The 20,386-nt window shown below is 39.6% G+C and overlaps 1 protein-coding gene across 1 annotated transcript in view; it reads left to right on the top strand.

The window, feature by feature from the left end:
* Positions 1–5,775: 5,775 nt before the first annotated feature.
* Positions 5,776–20,386, top strand: part of LOC149186907 (Radical SAM superfamily protein) — an 83,682-nt gene continuing 69,071 nt past the window's right edge. Inside the window, exons 1-3 of the mRNA XM_089411223.1 lie at positions 5,776–6,260; positions 6,561–6,636; positions 7,132–7,229. Of these exons, the coding sequence (XP_089267349.1) occupies positions 5,964–6,260; positions 6,561–6,636; positions 7,132–7,229 (471 nt within the window). The 5' untranslated portion in view covers positions 5,776–5,963. The remainder of the gene's footprint in view (positions 6,261–6,560; positions 6,637–7,131; positions 7,230–20,386) is intronic.

Raw genomic sequence — 20,386 nt, 5'->3', positions numbered from 1 at the left:
TCTTCTTGAGGTTTTTGGTCTTTTTGAGCAAGATATAAGGCTTCGATATTAGAATTATGTAATGTTTCTTTCTTTCCAAAAGCCTTCTCTCTTTTTGCAATTTTCCCTACTAATTTGTCAAAATCTAAATCTTTTAATTACCCACTAGTTTGGAGAGATTCCAAGTAGTGTGAATAACTAGGGTAAAGAGATTTTATAAAGGCAATAAGTTGTAGATCAACTTTAACTCCAGTAGATTCAATTTCATGATTGATGGCTTTAATTTCAGAAGCAAGTTTTAACGGATCATTATCTTTCATTTCTATATTATCTAATCGCAACAATATCTGTATTATCTCCAATTCAGAATATGAATCATAAAGCTCTTTTAATTTTGTTATGGCATCATACGCTGTTTTACTTTGAGCAATATATCTACTTACCTCTTATGAGGCGAAGTGGAAATTAAGGCATATGCCTTCTTATCCTTACTTTTCCAGATCGCTAACTGTTTCTCCTCATCCGGCTGATCTGGTGCATTCCCTTCTTTTCCTTCACAAACTCCATCCCACAGATCACTAAAAATAAGTGTGTTTTTAATCTTCCTGAACGATTTCTGGTCATTTTCCTTTTCGGACAAAACAATCCCAATTAAAGATACCAAGGAGTTCATCTTTTGTAGATAATTTTATAGAACTACCAAAAAAAATCCGGTTTGATCACAGGCACAAAACTTCTTTTTAAAAAAATTATGTTTCAACCACAACCATAGGCACAAATTTCCTTTAAAAAAAACTCTTTTTTTAACTTACATATTAGTTCATCTGTCCGCTCCAATCCAAAAAAAAGGTAGTCACCTCTACAACGCAGATACGGGGAGTCACCTTTGCGCCACAGACACAAGCAATCACCTCTGCACAGGGTTCAATGCTTTGCCACAACACTGCAACAGTGGATGAGTTTACACTGAGCACGCCTTGTCTCCCTGTCTTGGCTATAACCTTCGGTATAACCTCACATGAGTTCTTTCCAATGTGGTGGTCTTCAACATAGTGGTTGGCCCTCAAACTTGTGGTAGTCTATGAAAATTCCACAATTTATGTGGCAAGTTCGATCAACTATAGGCTTATGCAAAAAGGAAGTCAAGGTGGTGCTATACAACACTCCAAACGCTGGCAGTATTTCTTTGCCACAACGCCGCAGAGCCTCCACAATCACAACGATTTCACCTTTGCACACCACCGACTCTCCTCAGGACACCATCGATAATGCCTGGGAGATTCAAGAAGTCGAACTGGTTAGGGGCATCACCATGCCCTGGAAAAGCCAATGTCGAATCAATGGCCTGCTGGTCAATAATTCAAACATTAAATTTGAATATGACATGCAACCGCTCAACCGCTCTTCAAAAACCATTCAAACCAATTTCTCTGGGTCGTTAATGGAGTTTGATCCAACCTTTGATACCATTGTTATAAAGTCTGGAGAATTCCATGACCAAAATGTTGTGTTCTACATTGTCTTATTAATCAATGAAGGTTACATTTATAATTTAAAGAGACAATTATGTCTCCATAACTATAAAAAAATTGGAAATACCTAATCCATACCTATATACTTAATCATAACTATATACGACAAATCCCGAAGGGTTATAACAAAAATGTTAATACGACGTATACTTTCAAAATAACACAAATGCATATGTACTCTAAAGCTAAATAAGCACTGCTCCTGCACACAATCTACTAATATCAAATTGCACGTGCACTAACTCCAAAATAGTTGAAAACACATTACAATTTTAAAGATCCCTCCACACTTCCCTCATTCGGCTCAAATCCTGCACATCCCTCATTCTGCATATGGATTTGTTCTCTACATAACCATCGCACATGCAAAATCACCTCCGCACAACTTCATCCACACAACTACTTCCAAACTCAACAATGCCCTTCGATCAATCATTGACATTGATATGGGTCCCATATATGGTGGGAAGGAAGATTTCATTGTGAAATATGTTCCTAAATAAGAATTAAAGAAGAGATTTATATATTTATTATTTTAATAAACTTTGGAAAAAACTTTCAGCACAGTGAAAGCTCTGTGCACATGTATTTGTTCTCTGCACATGCTTCCTCTGAATAACATAGTCCATTGTGTGCAAAAAGATCTCAAGCTTTCATTATATGAACCTCCGCACTTAGTAGAATCTATTAATAATAAAATAAGCACTGCCCTTGCACACAATCTACTAATATCAAAACACATTACAATTAAAAAGTTTCCTCTACACTTCCCTGATTCCGCACAAATTTCCTCCGCACAACTACTTCCACACTCAGTAATGCCCTTCGATTAGTCATTGACATTCAAAACTGATATTAATTAATGCATACATTGTGAAATACGTTCCTAATAAGAATTAAAAAAGAGATTCGTATATATATATATATATATATATATATATATATATATATATATAACTTTTAATAAACTTTTCACAAGCGTTCGACATAGTCAAAGCTTTATGCACATGCATTTTTTCTCCATACGCACTTCCTCAGAACTGTCAGCTCCGCACAACCACCTTCGCACAACTCCCTTCGCACAACTACTTCCATAGTTGCGAAATTCGTTCTTAAATAATAATTAAAAAAGAGATTTTCATATTTATTATTTTAATAAACCTTGCACAAATCTTTCCACACATTTTGGGAATAAGGAACTCAACTAACACCAATGACTAACATGTACCAGTTCCTTTCAATGCAAATATTGAATTGACTCACTTCGTTTTACAACACAACGATTCTTCTTCACATGAACTGAAAACATAGTTTATTTAGCACCCCCATCTATGCAAAGGAGCCCCAGTCTCCTCACACATACTTGTTAATAATATTAATTGAAGATTTGTTCAGCAACCCCCGCCCATGCAAAAAACCTACAACTGCATGTCACATGGATTGAAAACAAAATTTATTTCATATTGCACAATAAGAATAACTTTTATAGTCCAAAGATTACGATAATTGTTTAAAAAATGATACTAGCTCCCTCTACACTCCCGTCAATGTCATAACACCCCCGTCTATGCAAAGACTCCAAGTTCTCCCGCACATACTCTGTCCTCCGCATAATAAAAGTTCCGCACAACAAAACTGTACCAACTACTACATCGTTGATTAATGTCATAACACTCACTATGCAAAGAACCTCAGTTTTCTCGCACATACTCCGTCTTCCGCAAAAGGAAACATAATAATATTGATTCTACATTTGTTCAGCCCCCCTTCGGAGCCTATGCAAACAACCTGCAACTGCATCAATTCTTGCATCATTGAGTAGAGCACTAACATAACAATGTCCTACAACCACATCAATTCCGATATCATTGAGTAGAGTATTAACATAATAATGTTAGTGTCAAAGCACTCACCAACGCAATGACCACTCACAAAATTAATTGTCAAGCACTTGAAAAGAATGAAAATAAAACACCATTCACTAGGGGAATTATGTCCCATTAGAGCTTCCTCAACCAATGAGAAATTAGAAATAACATTTATTGAAAATTCAAAAATTATTTTTAAATTTATGCAAAAATAGAAATATTAAGCATTTTCCCGAAACTTTGATTAAAATTGTAAAAACACAGCAAAATAATGCATAGTCAAACTTGAGGCTATAGCCCATGGCGAGGCAAAGATTGTTAATAATAAAATTTCTATATATTATATAAAATAACTAGAAAATTATTTTTTATTGTTATAGTACTTCAAATACTATATAAAATAACTAGAAAATTATTTTTTATTGTTATAGTACTTCAAGTATCATTATTTTACATTTTGAATTTTTTTATTATTAAGGATTAATTTCAAATGAGGTAAATATTTGTTTTTTTTTTTCTCGGCAAATGCTAATTTTATTAACTGTAAAACAAAGTAAAAATACAAGGGGTCGAGGCCTCGGGAATCATCATCCGAGAGCACTCAGAACATCAGAAACTATCTTAGGTGAAGGAAAACCAAATACCATAAGCAAGAGTGCAGATATAGACACCAAGAATTAACCAAGATAACATGAAGATGAGGTGATATAACTGTCTGTCTAGAGTGCATGACCAGAGAGCGAGACCAAAACATTGCTCAAAATTCCAGAAGATCTTTACATTGCCGCATATCATGGAGAGAAATAAGAGGCTGTCTGAAGAGGCCAAACCAGAACAGCATCCATAACCGCCGAAACTTGATCATATTAGTCATCCACAAAACCGAAATGGAATGGGCCCAGATGGCCTCAAATTGCTGCGTCCTCATTCTGAGGCTCCTCCACCACCGGGCAAGCATTATCCTCCCATTCATCATCATATCCAACATTTTCGTCGCCTGGGTGCCTCAACAGAGGACGCAAATCACTATCATTATCTTCCCAGTTCCTCTGGCCAGCGGCATCTAGAGGCAGAGAGGCACTGGGAGTGTCGCTCCTTTCAAGCTTCTCCCCCTTACCTTTCTCCAGGCTTTCCCCTTCCATTACCTGCATGTTGCTCTGACTACCGGCCTCTCTGAAAGCCCCCTGAGGAGGCTCAGACATCATACGCACCCTAATTGGAGGCGGAGATTCTTCTTCAGAGAAGAGAATAGTGATATTGGCAGTGATTACAGGCCTATTAAGATTGCTTTGAAAAGTAAAATGATTGGTCTGAAACCCATGATACGGAGTTGGTCTGCGAGCAGGATTCACAGAGCGGGCCGCCTGCGGTCTACCACGCCCTCCACGACTCCCCCCGAAACGGCTTCTCATACTATGGCGTACCATGATGAGGAGATTAAGGAGAGGCAGATAAAAGAGAGTAGTTATACAACACAGGAAATCAGAGGCAGATACAAGAGAGTAGTTATACAACACAGGAAACGACTTTAGACAAAGACAGTAGGCCAGTAAGTGCGGGGAGAGCGGCACAGGTCGAATGGCAGGGGCATTTGAGAGCTGACCAATGATTCCAGAGACAAATCTACTATCGAAACACACAACTATCCCAAGCCTGAGATAAACAGAGAACAATATGCACACAGAGAATTTACCTTTGTTTTCAGAGACCAACCTGCCCCACAGACCTGCATCCAGCTTCGGCCAGAGACAAGAAGGCGGAACGCTAGTAGTGGGAAGGATAGCCTAGAGCGCCATGGTTATAATAGCCAGCACCTTACCTTGGACGAGGCGAGTAGTAAATACATAGAGCATGCCAAATCTTTTGCTCTGCAGAATATCCATCAAGAACCAAATGAACTTCTGGATTGTCGCGCTCATGAACCAAATGAACTTCTGGATTGTCACGCTGGTCTGCATCTGGTAGTACCATGCTCGTCCGTCTGTCCGATAAATCATTAAATCTCATTTATTTCACCCGCATCCGGGTGAAGTAAATATTTGTTAAAACTGCATGTTTAAATTATTTTATTTTATGTATTCAATTTTTTTTTCGAGAAGTTCATGCATTTAAAAAAATAAAAAAATAAACATCTATCAAGTCTCTAAAAAGATGCAATCTTTGAAAGTGCCATTTTTAAAATTTTCCATTATAAAAAAAATTGCACTTTTGACTCTCACTGAATCTCTCATTAAAAATAATTTCAACATTTCTCCTACTTGAATATCCCAGTCAACTCTAACATTACTCTTCACAAAGAGGGTTAAAAAGGGTTAAGATAACCCGAAATACTATATGCATGTTGGGAGTTGATCAAAATTATATAAGTGCTGAAAGTTTGGGTACAAAACTTGACAAATCCAATGTAAATTGTGAACCGAAAAAGCTATACTCTGATACCATGACTTCGTTTAAAAACAATATACACCACTCCAAATATATCTTCATGCCCTAAACCATAAACCACGTGACATTCGTAGAGTCAAGATTGAAGATTCAGACATGTGAAAATCTTCAACTGAAGCTCTCAGCCGCACCTGCTTTCATGGCGATGGCAACTCCTATGGCCTCCCACAGATTATGGCAATGGCGCGCCTTTCATTCCTGTACTACTTTCCACCGCATTCACACCACACAATCGCCGTTTCTTAGCATCTCCACATATCGGGTTCACGTCGCAGCAAGAAATTTAAGCCTTGCGGTCAGCGCAGTTCCCCTGCTCACCTCCAGTCCTCAGACTGATGAACAGCAGCAGAAAACCAATAATAGTAATAAGAAGGATCAGTTCTTATTGGGAAAATCAGAAGGTGAACTCCGAAAACTAGCCAAGGAGCTGGGCCAGGTAAGTACTCTGTTCCTACATTATGTGCAGCCTCTATGTGCATGTGTTCCAAGCAACTTCATCCCCTCCCTTTTTTTTCAGAATTGTTGCTAAATGTAATATTAACACTAGAAGTCTATGCAATATGTATTATCATTAGGGGTGGTTAAATTGATCTTCCTTGTTTATATATTTATTATCATTAGGGGTGGTTAAATTGATCTTCCTTGTTTATGTATGTATTATCATTAGGGGTGGTTAAGTTGATCTTCCTTGTTTATATATGTATTGTAATTGAAAGTCTGGTTTGCTTTCTTACAGCAAACATACCGAGGAAAACAACTACATGATTTACTCTACAAAGCGAAGCTCAAAGACCTTGATGAACAGAATCAGTGTATGTTTCCTTTCAATCCATCTAGCACCGTTGAACTGATTTTAGTTTACTGGCAGTGAAATATAGAGTAAGACACTTAGTTGTGGGGATTCTCAGCAGCTTAACGAAGCAAGCGCATGAAAGCTTGCATTTTTGAGCCATACTTTGATGTCCAAACCTTAGGTTTACTTCTTGTACGGAAATTAGTGAACATTTCAAAAGTTGCCACTGGATATTTTCAAAACATTTCTTTATCAAGAATGTGTTCAGATCACTTGCCATTAAGATGTCTGAAATGAACAGATTTATCGAGCGTTTAATCTTATTTTGTGGACTTTTCAGTTTGATTCCTTTCTGCTTGCAAACATAATAAAATAGTTTGACGCTTTTTTAACGTTTTCATTAAAATCTTTTACTGTGTGCATCTGTTCTTTTATAAAGATGCAGAGTGCTAGGTTTGTAGTCGATGTTTGATCAAAGCTTACAGGTCCACTTCATTGGCACAAATGTGATCAGTACCACTTAAATTTCGGGAGGATCTTAAGAATGCGGGATGGAAGGTTGGGCGATCATCAATTCATCATGCTGTGAGCTCTGCAGATGGAACTGTAAAGGTGAACTCTTGTCTTAATGCACTTTCTGTAATACCCCAACTTTGAGCTTGTAAAACTAACATGCTGTGTAAACTTTTCATAATTTCATTTAATAAATGTACCTTGATGGGACCTCAGAGAGAAATTGCTGCATGAGGGAAATAAAGTAATCTTCATGATGCCGAGATTTTGATGTTAAATATAATGAAAGAAGGTATAGACTATAGTACACTTGGTTGCTACATAGTACAATGAAAAATGGGGTTTTCTTGAACTTTACAAGTCACGACATGTGGCATGCACTCAACTATCTGTCATAAATATAGATGGCCCACTATAAACACATCCCAATCTCATCGCACTCAATCTAATGATTAGACAATTATCTACTATTTTTATGTCTAAAATACCTATAAATACTTGGCTTTGAGGAAAAGAAAGAGAGAAATTGCACTTATTAAGGTGAAACCTTGCTGGAGCGAGACATAAATAGGCGTTGAGCAGTTGTTATGAGCAAACTAAGGACATTGTGGCATATTGCTGTGGATCTATGATCCTGAGAATCTGTGATCATTTTGTTTGCAATTACATCCAAGAGGAGATGACAATGGAAGATGGCTATCAAAGTATGCTTCTGTATGCTTGTTCCAATGCTCAAGATTGTGTTTGAAGGGTCAAGCTACAACTGTGCAAAGAATTGTAAAAATAAACCTTCCTTTGTGAAGGATTGCGCCTACAACTGTGTGAGAAGGGTGGGAGTTAATGTAGACTCACAATTGTGTGAAGTGTTAAAGTTTGGAATTGCGTGTCAAGGGTTTGGAAGATTGTCACAACAATAGTGTTGTCCTAGTAGATATATGATATTGTTAGATCTCACTGTGGAAAGGGTTGAATAAGCCATTGTGAACATTGACTATATTGAACTATCTTGTTGAGCTAGTGAGCCCCATGTTTGATCCCACCACGGGGATGATATTGTTGGATTCATAATTACACCAAGAGGGGGGCGGGCGTGAATTAGTATAATACAATATTTTACTTGTTTAAACATTCAAAACACTATAAAGCATCACTCTCATCAACTGAACATGAAACACCAAATATACGTGGAATCCCTTTCAGGAGAAAACCACAAAACTTCTTTAAATAATAATTCTTTGTAGGCACCAAGTTACTGTTACAATAATTTGTAGGCACCAACCTACAAGAGACACCAATCCCTTCAATTTTCAAATTTGTAGGCACCAATTCACAGGAGACACCAATTCCCAATGATTTGCAGACACCAATTTGCAGGAGACACCAATCCCCTCAATTTTGAAATTTGTAGGCACCAACCCATGGGAGACATCGTCACACCAATCCCCTTTGGTTTGCAGGCACCAACCTGTAGGAGACACCAATCTTTTCAATTACTTTGTAGGCACCAACTTACAAGAGACACCAATCATCTTTTGTTAAAATTGGCAACCAGGGCAAAACTTCATGTGGGTCATCTTATTCATGGCTAATAATATTTTTATTAGATTCCTTTCGTCGAGAGGTGTAGGATTGATATAAAGATCATCCAATTCCGATAAGTATTCATGGAGATATGAATTTTTTTTTATTATGGAATTATTATCAAGCCGACCTACAACTCATGTAGGCTCAGAAGCCCAACAGTCGCATCTATTCACCCACCAACGTTGTGTATAATTATAAGAGGACTTTTCCTCATTTAGACTCACTCATCTCATCACATCTCTCTCTCTCTACTGCGCAGATATGAGTCTCTTCTCTACTGCGCTGAAATGGGTCTCTCTCTCTCACACATGTGAAGCCGGAAGCTGTTGAATTTGAAGCTGCAACTGCAGAAGTAAAGATTGACTTGCGTGGCCTAGAAGATCTCCTCTTTGGAACTGCGCTGTAGGTTCATCTGAACCTCCTCTGAAAGCCGCAACTTTTGGTGGTGGAATGAAGTCAATCCGACGAACGGTTTGCAAGATATCGACTGCCCTAGTTTGAAGCCGGAAACTGCTGAAACTGAAGCTGCAACTGCAGAAGCAAAGATTGACTTGCATGGCCTAGAAGATCTCCTCATCTGAACTGCGCTGTAGGTTCATCTGAACCTCCTCTGGAAGCCGAAACTTTTGGTGGTGGAATGAAGTCAATCTGACTGTCGGTTTGTGAGATATGGTCTGCCCTAGTTTGATAATGAAGCCGCTAATGCTGATACTACTGATCTAGGGTTTGCTACTGCTGATATGAATCAGATTTATTGTACTATTTCTCTCTGCTGAATTATTGAAGATAAAAGAAGATTTGATCAAAGGGTTTCCCCACACATTGTGGGGTTTGTCCCTGGCTAGCCGCCACATCTTCTGTCTCTTGTCTTGGCTTGTTTTCTGTCGATCGTTTAATGTTCTATCTGCACTTTACTTTATGTACATGTGATTGCTAATCGGTGGAATATAATAAGAAAAAGAAGTAAACTGTTATAAGCATAGAACATACCATAACTTAACATGGTATCAAAGCTGAGGTGAAGACAAAGCCCAAGCAAGAGCAAGAGCAATCATTGAAGAGAAGATTGGCAAGGCTATCCTAAAAGAACTATGGGGTCCTCAACACTCTTTCCTGCCGAAGACAAGCTCCGTGAGAAAGTTGACTATCACGGATGGAAGATGTCTATCGATCTAACCCTTGAAGATCAAGGAGTGCTGGACCATGTAAGAGGCAATATTGTTGAGCCTTCATCAAATGCATCTGCTGCTGCCTGGAACAAATGGAAAAATGGAGAAGTCAAAACAAAGAAGATCATCCGGGACTCTATCGACAAGCGCTTGGTGGCCTATATCTCTGATCTAGACACCTCCAAGGAAATCTACGACAGACTGGTGAGTTTATTTAAAGTTAATGAAGCAAATCAAGTTTTGTTTCTTAGAAATAAGTTGAGGGAAATCAAGAAGGGTAAAGATGAAAGTATGCAAGCATACTTCTTAAGAATCACCGAGATCAAGAACGATCTCCTATCTATTGGGGAAGCCATTACTGACAGAGAAATGGCACTCACAACTCTCGGAGGATTACCATTTGAATGGTATGTGTACAGGACTACTCTTTTGAACTATAATGTAATTCCCCGTTTCGAGGAATTAATGGCTAGATGCATTCAAGAAGAAACAAGGGAAGAAGTGCAAGAAATGCCCATGCCTAAAGGTCCTCCTGCTGCCTTTTCTTCTCATGCAAAGAAAAGAAATAATTCCGGGACTAAATCAAAAGGAAAGGCTGGACCTAAGGCTAGAAGAAAATGATGATGTTACATTTGCGATAAAGCAAGTCACTATGTATGAGATCATGAGCATCATGATGAATGAGATCATGGACATAAAGGGCAACATGAGATCATGGACATATAGGATAGCATGATGATGATGCACACTAGTTTGAGCAGCATTATGATGGATAAAATCATGGACATGGGCAGCATGATGATAATCATGATTAGAGAAGCATGGTACAGTATGTAGTGGTGCAACTCGAAATCCCTTTGATGGCAATCAAAGGAATGACAAATTCAACAGCAAAGGTAAGAGGAGAGCTGGGAATCAAGGAACAGGACAAGCATTCAAGAAGGCTAGAAATTCTAGGATGTATTAAATGCACCTGACCTCAAAAGGAACCTAGTATCCATCTCGGCAATGGAAGACAAAGGCTATAAGGTAACCTTCAGCGATGGTAAGATACGCATATGGAAAAATAATGTTAAAGATGCTTTCACTCTTGGGTTTCGAGTTGATTCTTTATATCAAGTCTGTGGAAGTCCGCTAGGTGTCATGTCTTGTGACACAACGCTTCAGTCCGAACTTTGGCATCGGAGGTTTGCCCACCTTCATTACAAAGCTCTACCCGATGTAAGACAGATGGTAACAGGGATGCCTGAATTCCAAGTAGAGAAAGAAGGTGTATGTCCGGGATGTGCCGAAGGAAAGCTCAAAAGGGGACCATTCCCTTCAAGTCAAAGCAAGACCTCCGATATATTACAACTAGTTCACTTAGACATATCAGGTATGATGCCTGTGAACTCCTTGGGAGGATACTCATATTATCTCACTTTTTCAGATGACCATTCTCGAAAGGCCTGGATATACTTCTTGAAAAAGAAGGATGAAGTGTTCCCTTGGTTCCGACACTTCAAAGCCCTAATCGAGAATCAAACCGAAAAGAAGATCAAGATCTTAAGAACTGACAATGGGACTGAATATGAATCTAATGAGTTCCATGATTTTTGTAAAGAGGCTGGCATCAAGAGGGAGACTACTACACCATATACTCCTGAACAAAATGGTGTGGCAGAAAGGAAGAACCGCACAATTATGGAAGCTGTCCGGGCCATGCTACATGATCAAAGTCTTCCTAAGTTTCTATGGGCTGAAGCTGCAAACACTGTCGTATATGTACAAAATCGATGCCCTCATCAAGCATTGGGTTCCAAGACTCCTGAAGAAAAATTCACCGGTAAGAAACCTGATGTTTCTCATTTTAAAATTTTTGGAAGCCCTGTATACTTTCATGTGCCGAAAGAGAAAAGAAATAAATTGGGAGCATCTGGAAAGAAGGGAATTTTCGTGGGCTATGGTGAAAATACTAAAGGCTATAGAATCTATGTAGCCGGTCAAAGGGAAGTCATAATTAGTCATGATGTCACCTTTGACGAAGATATGGCTCTCAGCAAGGTGATCAATCTTCCGACTTTGAGGAGCTCTCAAGAAGCCGACACCAGGGAACCGAAAGAAAAGGATGATGAATCAATGCCTGATGTAGAAGAACCCATGGATCCGATTGATCCTCCTCCATATGAGCCTTCCTCCTCTAGGAAGAGGCCTTCATGGCTTAAGGGGTTACTTGATGATGCTGAAGGACATGCTGCACCCCGAGGAACCTTTCGTGAAAGTAAGAAACCTAATAGGTATCAAGGATACCTGACCTCCAATTAGATTTCTCTTTCCCATCTAGCATTCCTTCTTGAAGAAAGGTGGGTCATCTATTGGCGGGTACTTTAACCATTTTGTATTCATGTGCTTTCACTTAGTGTTTTGAGCATATTAATATGGGTCAAGTGGTGGTCTGGATGATTGATCGATCTTGATTGTATTCTTGTTCCCTCACTTCACCTGGGAGCTTAGTTTTTGGTTGTAGTCTAGTGGGACCTCCTTTAAGGCCATAGGGTTTTAGGAGGGGCACTATTGGGGAGCCTCTGATTGAAGCAACATGCCCATGATATTTGATATGTACCACTTACTATCTTTCCCTGTATTCATTTCCATTCTTTGGGCTAGTGGTCATTGGTCATGGGGATTGGCACCCTTTCATCATCATCCTTGAGTTTGGGCTAGAAAACTTTGTCTTGGAGGTTGATGTAGCTAAAAGAAAGAAAAAAAACATAAGAAAGCCATGAAGAAAGAAAAAGATAAAATGCAAAAGATGGTTAGGACATTTGATTAGCACATGGGCAAAATCTAAACAGGAGCTCTACTCCCATCATTAGCCATCACTCAGTTCCTTAAGTACATGATGCTTCATTTATTAAAAGGATATTTTGTATTGTCCCAACCCTGATGAACGATAAATTGACTTATCATTAAGGGGTATTAAATGCAAAATCTCAAAAAAGCAAGCTTGAGCTCATGAACTATGCGCCCAAATCAAAGTAAATCGTAAAGAAGTAAAAGGTGCACCAATTAGATGGAAAAAGTAGGCCGAGGAAAGATTTAACTCATGCCTCCATGATTGCTCCCTCCTTATATCTATACACTCAGCATGTTGGACCTCCTTTATCTAGCCACATGGCTATGAAACCCTACCCTAAAGTCATTTTCACTTTGTTGCCACCATTTTCACATATACCTATGGATTGATGGATATCTTGGGACATGTCATTTCCCCTCGGGGGATGGAAACATCTAATAGGGTTATCCATCTAACCATCCCTAACATAAGGAGGTAACATGTTTACAAGACTTGAATTACTTAGACATTTGAAGGTGAGCTTTGTGTGAAGTATTGTTGTGCCCCCAACGTTAGGTCTTTTCCAATATGATAGATTTATGTTATTGTAAACTAATGATTGTTGATTTTCACTTGATCTAATGATTATGTTTTTATCACAATAGCAAAGGTCTCTTGAGAGATTATTGTCTTCCCTTCTTAGTAACATTGCAGAAGCCGTTTTACCCATTCTAGAATCTAGAGAGAGGTTGTGACCTTGTTGATGCAGCGTTGCTTATCCAAAGCAGAGTGTTGGGCTACTTAATGACCCTGTTGGAAATACTGAGAGGGGGGTGAATAAGTATATCACTCACAATTAGTTAATCTTTCTTTTTTAGAGTATTAATTATTTTCATTATCAGATTAAAACCATAAATCAATAGTGCACAAAATCAAAGACAGTAGACACCAAAATTTTAGGTGGAAACCCTTCTAGAAGAAAAACCACCGAACACTTCTCTAATAATTTCTGAGTACATCAATGCTTCAACTTGAGCTGGAAGGGAAGCCCCAACTCTTTAATACTCTAGAAAAGCGTTCTAGTCTAAGTTGCAGGAAACGTGGGTCTACAGGGCGTTTCGCGTGGGGAAACGAAACGAAACGCGTTTCCCCGTACTGTACGGCCTGGAAACGCGTTTCCGGCCGTACGGCCACGTTTCCCGAAATGGAAACGTGGCCGTACGGCCGGAAACGCGTTTCCAGGCCGTACGGGCCCCGTTTCCCAAAAAAAAACACTTGTTTTTTAATTTTTTTTTTTTTTTTTTTCTAATTTGTTTTAAAATTTTTTTAGGGTTTCCAGCTTGTTCTAGAAACCATTTCTAAAGTTATATTCTAAGCAGCCTGACTCATTATGTGATGACTCATGGGTTTGGGCAGATTCTAAGCAGACCAAGAGATATATATTTTTAATATATATATATATATATATATTATTATATATATTCGCGTTTCCCCGTTTCCAAAATTTGGGGAGGTTGCGTTTCGTTTCGCTTCCCGTTTCGGAAACTCGTTTCCGTTTCCCCGTTTCGTGCAACTTAGGTTCTAGTTTTATGTTAAAATTGGCAACTAGGGCCAAACTCCATGTGGGTCATCTTATTTATGGTAGCTGATATTTTTCTTGGATCCCTCTCATCTAGAGGTGCAGGATTGATCTAAAGATCATCCGATTCCAATAAGTATTCATGGAGATATGAATTTATTTGTGCTATGGGACAATTCGTCAAGGTCGGTCAACAACCAAATAACCCCAACGTGTGCTCAACTTTTTAGTATAAAAGGTGATGACTTGATAGTCATTTGAACACACTTCACTCTTGATTTTAAAACAGTGCGAAACACGCATGTAAAAGAATATTGAATGAATTAATTCACATGGAGCAAACAGCTCAATGATAATACAAAGATATTTACAATAATAGAAACATCAGGTTTCTATGTAGAATATAGAACAAACAGTTTCAACTAAGAAACTGCTAAAAGAATAAAAATAGAAACAGCTAAAAGACTGAGCATTACTAAATAGAGATATATTCTAATACCCTCCCTTAATGCTCAATCTATTTACAACACCAATAGACCCGCGAAATTTTACAAATTTATCAGGACCAAGAGGCTTGGTGAAAATATCGGCGGGCTGCTCTGTTGTGGGAACATAGTGCAACTGAACTGAGCCGTCTTCAACCAGCTGTCGAATGTAGTGGCAGTGAGTTTCCACATGCTTTGTTCGTTCATGAAAGACTGGATTCTTGGCAAGTTTGAGCACTCCCTGATTATCACAAAACAAAGAAGTAGGCCCTGTCTGAAAAACATGCATATCTGCAAGCATACGACGAAGCCAAACTGCCTCACAGGCTGCCTTAACTGCTCCCCGATACTCTGCTTCTGTTGAGGAGAGAGCCACTGCCTGTTGCTTCTTACTAGTCCAAGTAACAGCACCAGATCCTAGACTAAACACATACCCAGCTGTAGATTTACGGTCATCAACCGAACCGGCCCAGTCAGAGTCAGTGTAGCCACTGAGAATAGGATTGGAGCTGCGAGTATATAAGAGGCCATAATCAGAAGTACCACGCACATATCGTAGCACCCGCTTTGCTGCTATCCAATGATCAGCTTTAGGAGCTGACATAAAGCGAGAAATGTAGCTTACTGCAAAACTGATGTCAGGTCTGGTAGCAGTAAGATAGATGAGACTGCCCACTAATTGCCTGAATAAAGTTTCATCCACAAGAGGAGAGGATGACTGTGCTGAAAGTTTGAGCCCTGGTTCCATAGGAGTCGTGGCCGGTTTGCAATCCTGCATTCTGAACCTTTCCACAAGATTTTTGGCATACTTGGACTGAGAAAGAAAGATCTGATTTTCAGTCTGCCACACTTCAACCCCCAGACAGTAATGAAGAAGTCCCAAGTCTGTCATCTCAAAAGTTCTGCATAGATCTTGTTTGATCCCATGGATCAAATGTGCAGAGCTGCCAGTAATGATAAGATCATCCACATAGACAACTACAAACAAGATATCATCACCAGTATGCTTGATATACAGGTTTGCATCAGATGGACTCCGCTGAAAACCCTGATCTGTCAGGTACCGATCAATTTTCATGTACCAAGCCCGAGGAGCTTGTTTCAATCCATAGATTGCTTTAACTAATCGACACACTTTCTGTTCTTGACCAGCAACCTTGAATCCTGGAGGCTGCGTCATGTAGACTTCTTCTTGGAGATCACCATTTAGAAAAGCACTCTTTACATCCATCTGATGAACTTTCCAATTGAACTGAGCTGCTAGGGCAAGCACAAGCCTTATGGTACTCATCTTGGCTGTAGGAGCAAAAGTCTCCTCATAGTCAATGCCTTCCTTCTGTGAGAACCCTCGAGCCACAAGACGAGCTTTATACTTGTCTATGGTTCCATCAGCTTTGTATTTCACTTTATACACCCATTTGCAGCCTATGGGTTTTTTTTCTGCAGGAAGATCAGAAAGTGTCCATGTATGATTCTTCTGAAGACTTTGGAATTCGGCTTCCATAGCCTGTTCCCACTCAGATGTACCCTTAGCCTCTGAATAGGTTTGAGGCTCAAAAATACTGTGTATGTTAGCCATAAGAGCAAAATTGACTGTAGACTGTTGTCTGTTCTTATGTCTAGAAGTTCTACCTTCAAGGAGCTCATCATCCCGGAGATCACCTATGGTTTTAGCCCACCATTTTGGCCGAAGAGAAGAAGAACCAATATCAGGAGCAGAGGAACCAATATCAGAAGGAGGTGGAGAAGGCTCAAGAGCAATAGGGACAGCAAGAGGAGGGTTAGCTTCTGGAGGAAGCTCAGATAGAGTATTATCAAATACTGATGCTACATCATCCCTCCCATCAGGTGGACCGACTGGAAGAAGAACACTGTGAGGCTGATCCTCAGAACATTGCTGAAAGAATCCTCTGTCCTCATCAAAGACTACATCCCGACTGAAGGTAAGACGACCAATGGCTATATCTATCAGCCTATAGGCTTTGTGATGATCACTGTACCCTGTCATCACGAGTTTCTGGCTTTTGGAATCCAACTTAGAGCGCTTAGCAGCTGGAATCCAAACATATGCAACTGAGCCAAATACTTTGAGATGACTGATCTTAGGCTTACGGCCATACCAAACCTCTTCAGGAGATATATATCCACGGGTTTCGAACAAAGACTGTTGCCCGCAGACTACGACTCCGATTTTCAAACTACGACCACGACTTTCAAACCACGACCACGACTCCGTTTTTCAAAAAAAAACAAATGCGTTTTGAATGAGAGAAAAAAAAAAAAAACACCTGGATCACATGTGTCGAAAAATTCCACCGTAGATACGTGCTGAGTAGCTGCCAGGCGAAGAAAAAAGTAGCCGGATTCAATTCACGATTCCCTGGCCAGCTTCGACTTTAAACGCTTCAGCTTTGGACGCAGATTTTTCAACTTCGGTTTCCGCTCCAGTCACAGTCGATATCAAAAAAAAATCCAGATACCAAAAAAATCCAGATCCCTAAAGAGCAATTTCGAAATGAAACAAAATTTTTCAAACAGTGAAAAATTATTTCGAAAGACACCTGTGCTCTGATACCATAAAACAGTGCGAAACACGCATGTAAAAGAATATTGAATGAATTAATTCACCTGGAGCAAACAGCTCAATGATAATACAAAGATATTTACAATAATAGAAACATTAGGTTTCTATGTAGAATATAGAACAAACAGTTTCAACTAAGAAACTGCTAAAAGAATAAAAATAGAAACAGCTAAAAGACTGAGCATTACTAAATAGAGATATATTCTAATAGATTTCTCTCCACTTGTTTTGGGTTTTAGTGGAAGAGAAGTCTAAGAGGAGGAAGCCATAGACGCAGGAGGAAATGAGCCTTAGCATGAAGCTTAAACGCAGTCTTATGATGCCCTAGCTAATCGCAGTCATGCCCTAATCTATACGCTGTTTTGGAAGGGTTTGAGACACCCTTAGATGCAGCAAAAGGGGATAGGAGGCCCTCATACACTGCCCTAACCTGGCTGTCTAAAGGATGTCAAACCGTAGTCTTAGCAAGGGAGATCTAAGGCCTATACATGCTGCCCTAGCCGCAGGTCTATCATGCCCTAGCCGCAGCAAGTAGAGGCAGTCCTGCGTGGGAGAAAGAGGGTTGTTTTAGGGCCGAGTTTGTTGTAAGGGAGGCCGAGGTAACTCCCTAGAGGGCTAAGATAAGGGCAAACTGTTTCAGCTTGCGTGGAGGTGTTCTTGGATGCAAAACTCTTGGTGAAGGGCAGTGTAGGCTGCAAGCCCTACGAGCTGTTTGGAGGGCAACGTAGGGTGTATTAGGGCTGTCTATGCCCAGAACAACAGTGAAGGGAGCCACCACTTCTCCACGGGTAGGCCACAGCTAAGGTGGGTTGTCTTGGTGGTTGATTAGGGGATATTACAGTAGTCAAATATACCCTAACCAGTCACTGTCATAACATCAACAAACACAGACTTAGACACCACCTATCTACTGTAAGTTAACAGTTTTTAGAATGTGTTTTCGGTGCACATCTTGGCCACAGTCCTGAAGATCACCCACGCTGAAAGGAGAGGTCTCTTCAGATGTTTTATGAGGAGATCCTAATCGCTATCACAAGAGGTTCTTATCAGCAGTTTAGAAGGGCTATACTACATTGGCTAAAGGAACTGCTACAAAAATGAGGAACCTCCCTATCTTGATGAGAAGAAGCTCCTATAACACATAGATCAACATTGTACATGTTGATGACAATCTTGTGTGTATCCTAAGACTGTGGGATCATAGTCTATCTTGCTGCTGGGCTAGGCCATAGGCCATAGCCAGCAGCAAAAGCAGTGTGACAGCATGACAGAAGTAATGGTGCAACATGGTGTAGATCAGTGTTGTTGGACATGGTGTAGCAATGGTACATGGGACAACAATGGTACATGATGCAGTACAATGATGTGTACAGTCACGATTAGTGAAGCATGATGAAATGCAAAATAGTGATGATGGGTGCAGCATGGTGCAGCACAGTGAGGTGCGGCATGATGAGGTGCAACACAATGATAGGTGCAGCATGGTGATGGAGTCATCTTGGAGAATCAGTTGGAGCAGCATGTCTTCAACTGAGTTCAGCTATCTCATGTACCATCTTCTTAGAGATGATCTATGCTTCTATTTAGATAAGTCAAAGTGTTGATTTCTGTTATAAATGTACTATCTCTCTCTCTCTATTGAACTATTGAAGAACATATAAGAAGAATTGATCAAGGGTTTCCCCACATTGAGGTTTGTCCTTGGCTAGCGCCACATCTTGTGTCCTCTTTTCTTGGCTTGTCTTCTGCGATTTATGTTTATGTTCTATCTGCAATTTAATATTATGCTGATGTGATTGCTAATTTGGGAAAGATATTGAACTAATTGTGAAAATTGAAATAAATTGCTTTAAGCATAGAACATACCTAAAATTAACATTTTATCAGGCAGCTCCAACTCTTGAAAGGATGCTCTTACACCCTATTTTACCAACACCCAGTAGAAGGACGCTCCAACACCCTACAAGCTCCAACTTGCCCTAGCACCACCTTGCCGCCTTGAAGTATTTTCAGGCTACAACCTGAAGGTGACTTTCCTGCCTAACACTACCCAACCACCCTGAAAATGATAATAAAATGACCCAACTATACGGGCTCTTGTACTAGGGACAATGAATGAATAAACTGCTGCAAATGATATAGCACTGGAACCCTAAAAATTAAACAAGCTAATTTCTTTAATCATCCTTACTGTGAAATCTGTATTGCTGGAGAATGATGTGTTTCTGAAGCTCAAACTTTCTTCAACTTAGGATTTTCGTCAAACTTGGATGCAACACACATAAGATCCCTAAACCTTAAAACTGCAAAACACAATGATGAGACTGATGCAAACCGTAACTACTGACATTGAAGCCCAAGTTAATAAAGGCCATAGTCCATACTGCTGCCACAAATATAATGACGAAACTCTTAAACTGATAATAAAATCCTTATATAGATATTTAATACTGTCTCCAGAGGAGAATGTTATCATAATGTACTTCTGTCCCTTAGAGAACCTTGTTTATTCATGGTATCAAGGATTAAGTTTATGATCAAACAAGGAAGACAATACAGACAAGTCTTCAATTTACAGTCAGAGCTCTAAGATCTTTCATAATTCAGACACAGTGAACAAATTACTTTCAAACCTGGGTAAGAGTACCTTCGCTGCTTCTTTCAATTTTTGGGTTTATAGGCAGAATCAAACCGCTTCCATTGATTGCATTAGGTGTGTAAAACAAACCCTAATAGGACTGGAAGCCTTGAAGGATTGCAGAATAGAAAAAGACTTTGCAACAAGTATTGATGATCTCAGGAAATGAACAGAACATAATCCTTGAACTGACTTTTTGTTTGCTCACAGATGCTCAGTAATTTCGCCTAAAGGAAGTAGCCATGGCCGCGGAGACTGTATGGATTCGGTCAGATTTGGAAAGGGTCCGTCATGCCGATAAAAACATTCAGATATTTTGCCCTAGAGAGGGCCGATGATCAATGAACATTGCAGAGATCTTCTTCTTAGAAAATAAAATATTTCTTTGGTTGAATAGTTGTC

This window comes from Pinus tabuliformis, chromosome 3_1, assembly GCF_031772625.1.
Source record: "Pinus tabuliformis cultivar Carrire ecotype Pingquan chromosome 3_1, CPIR1, whole genome shotgun sequence".
NCBI lineage: Eukaryota > Viridiplantae > Streptophyta > Pinopsida > Pinales > Pinaceae > Pinus > Pinus tabuliformis.
The sequence above is the reverse complement of the archived record's forward strand: the minus strand, read 5'-3'. Positions and strand labels throughout refer to the sequence as shown.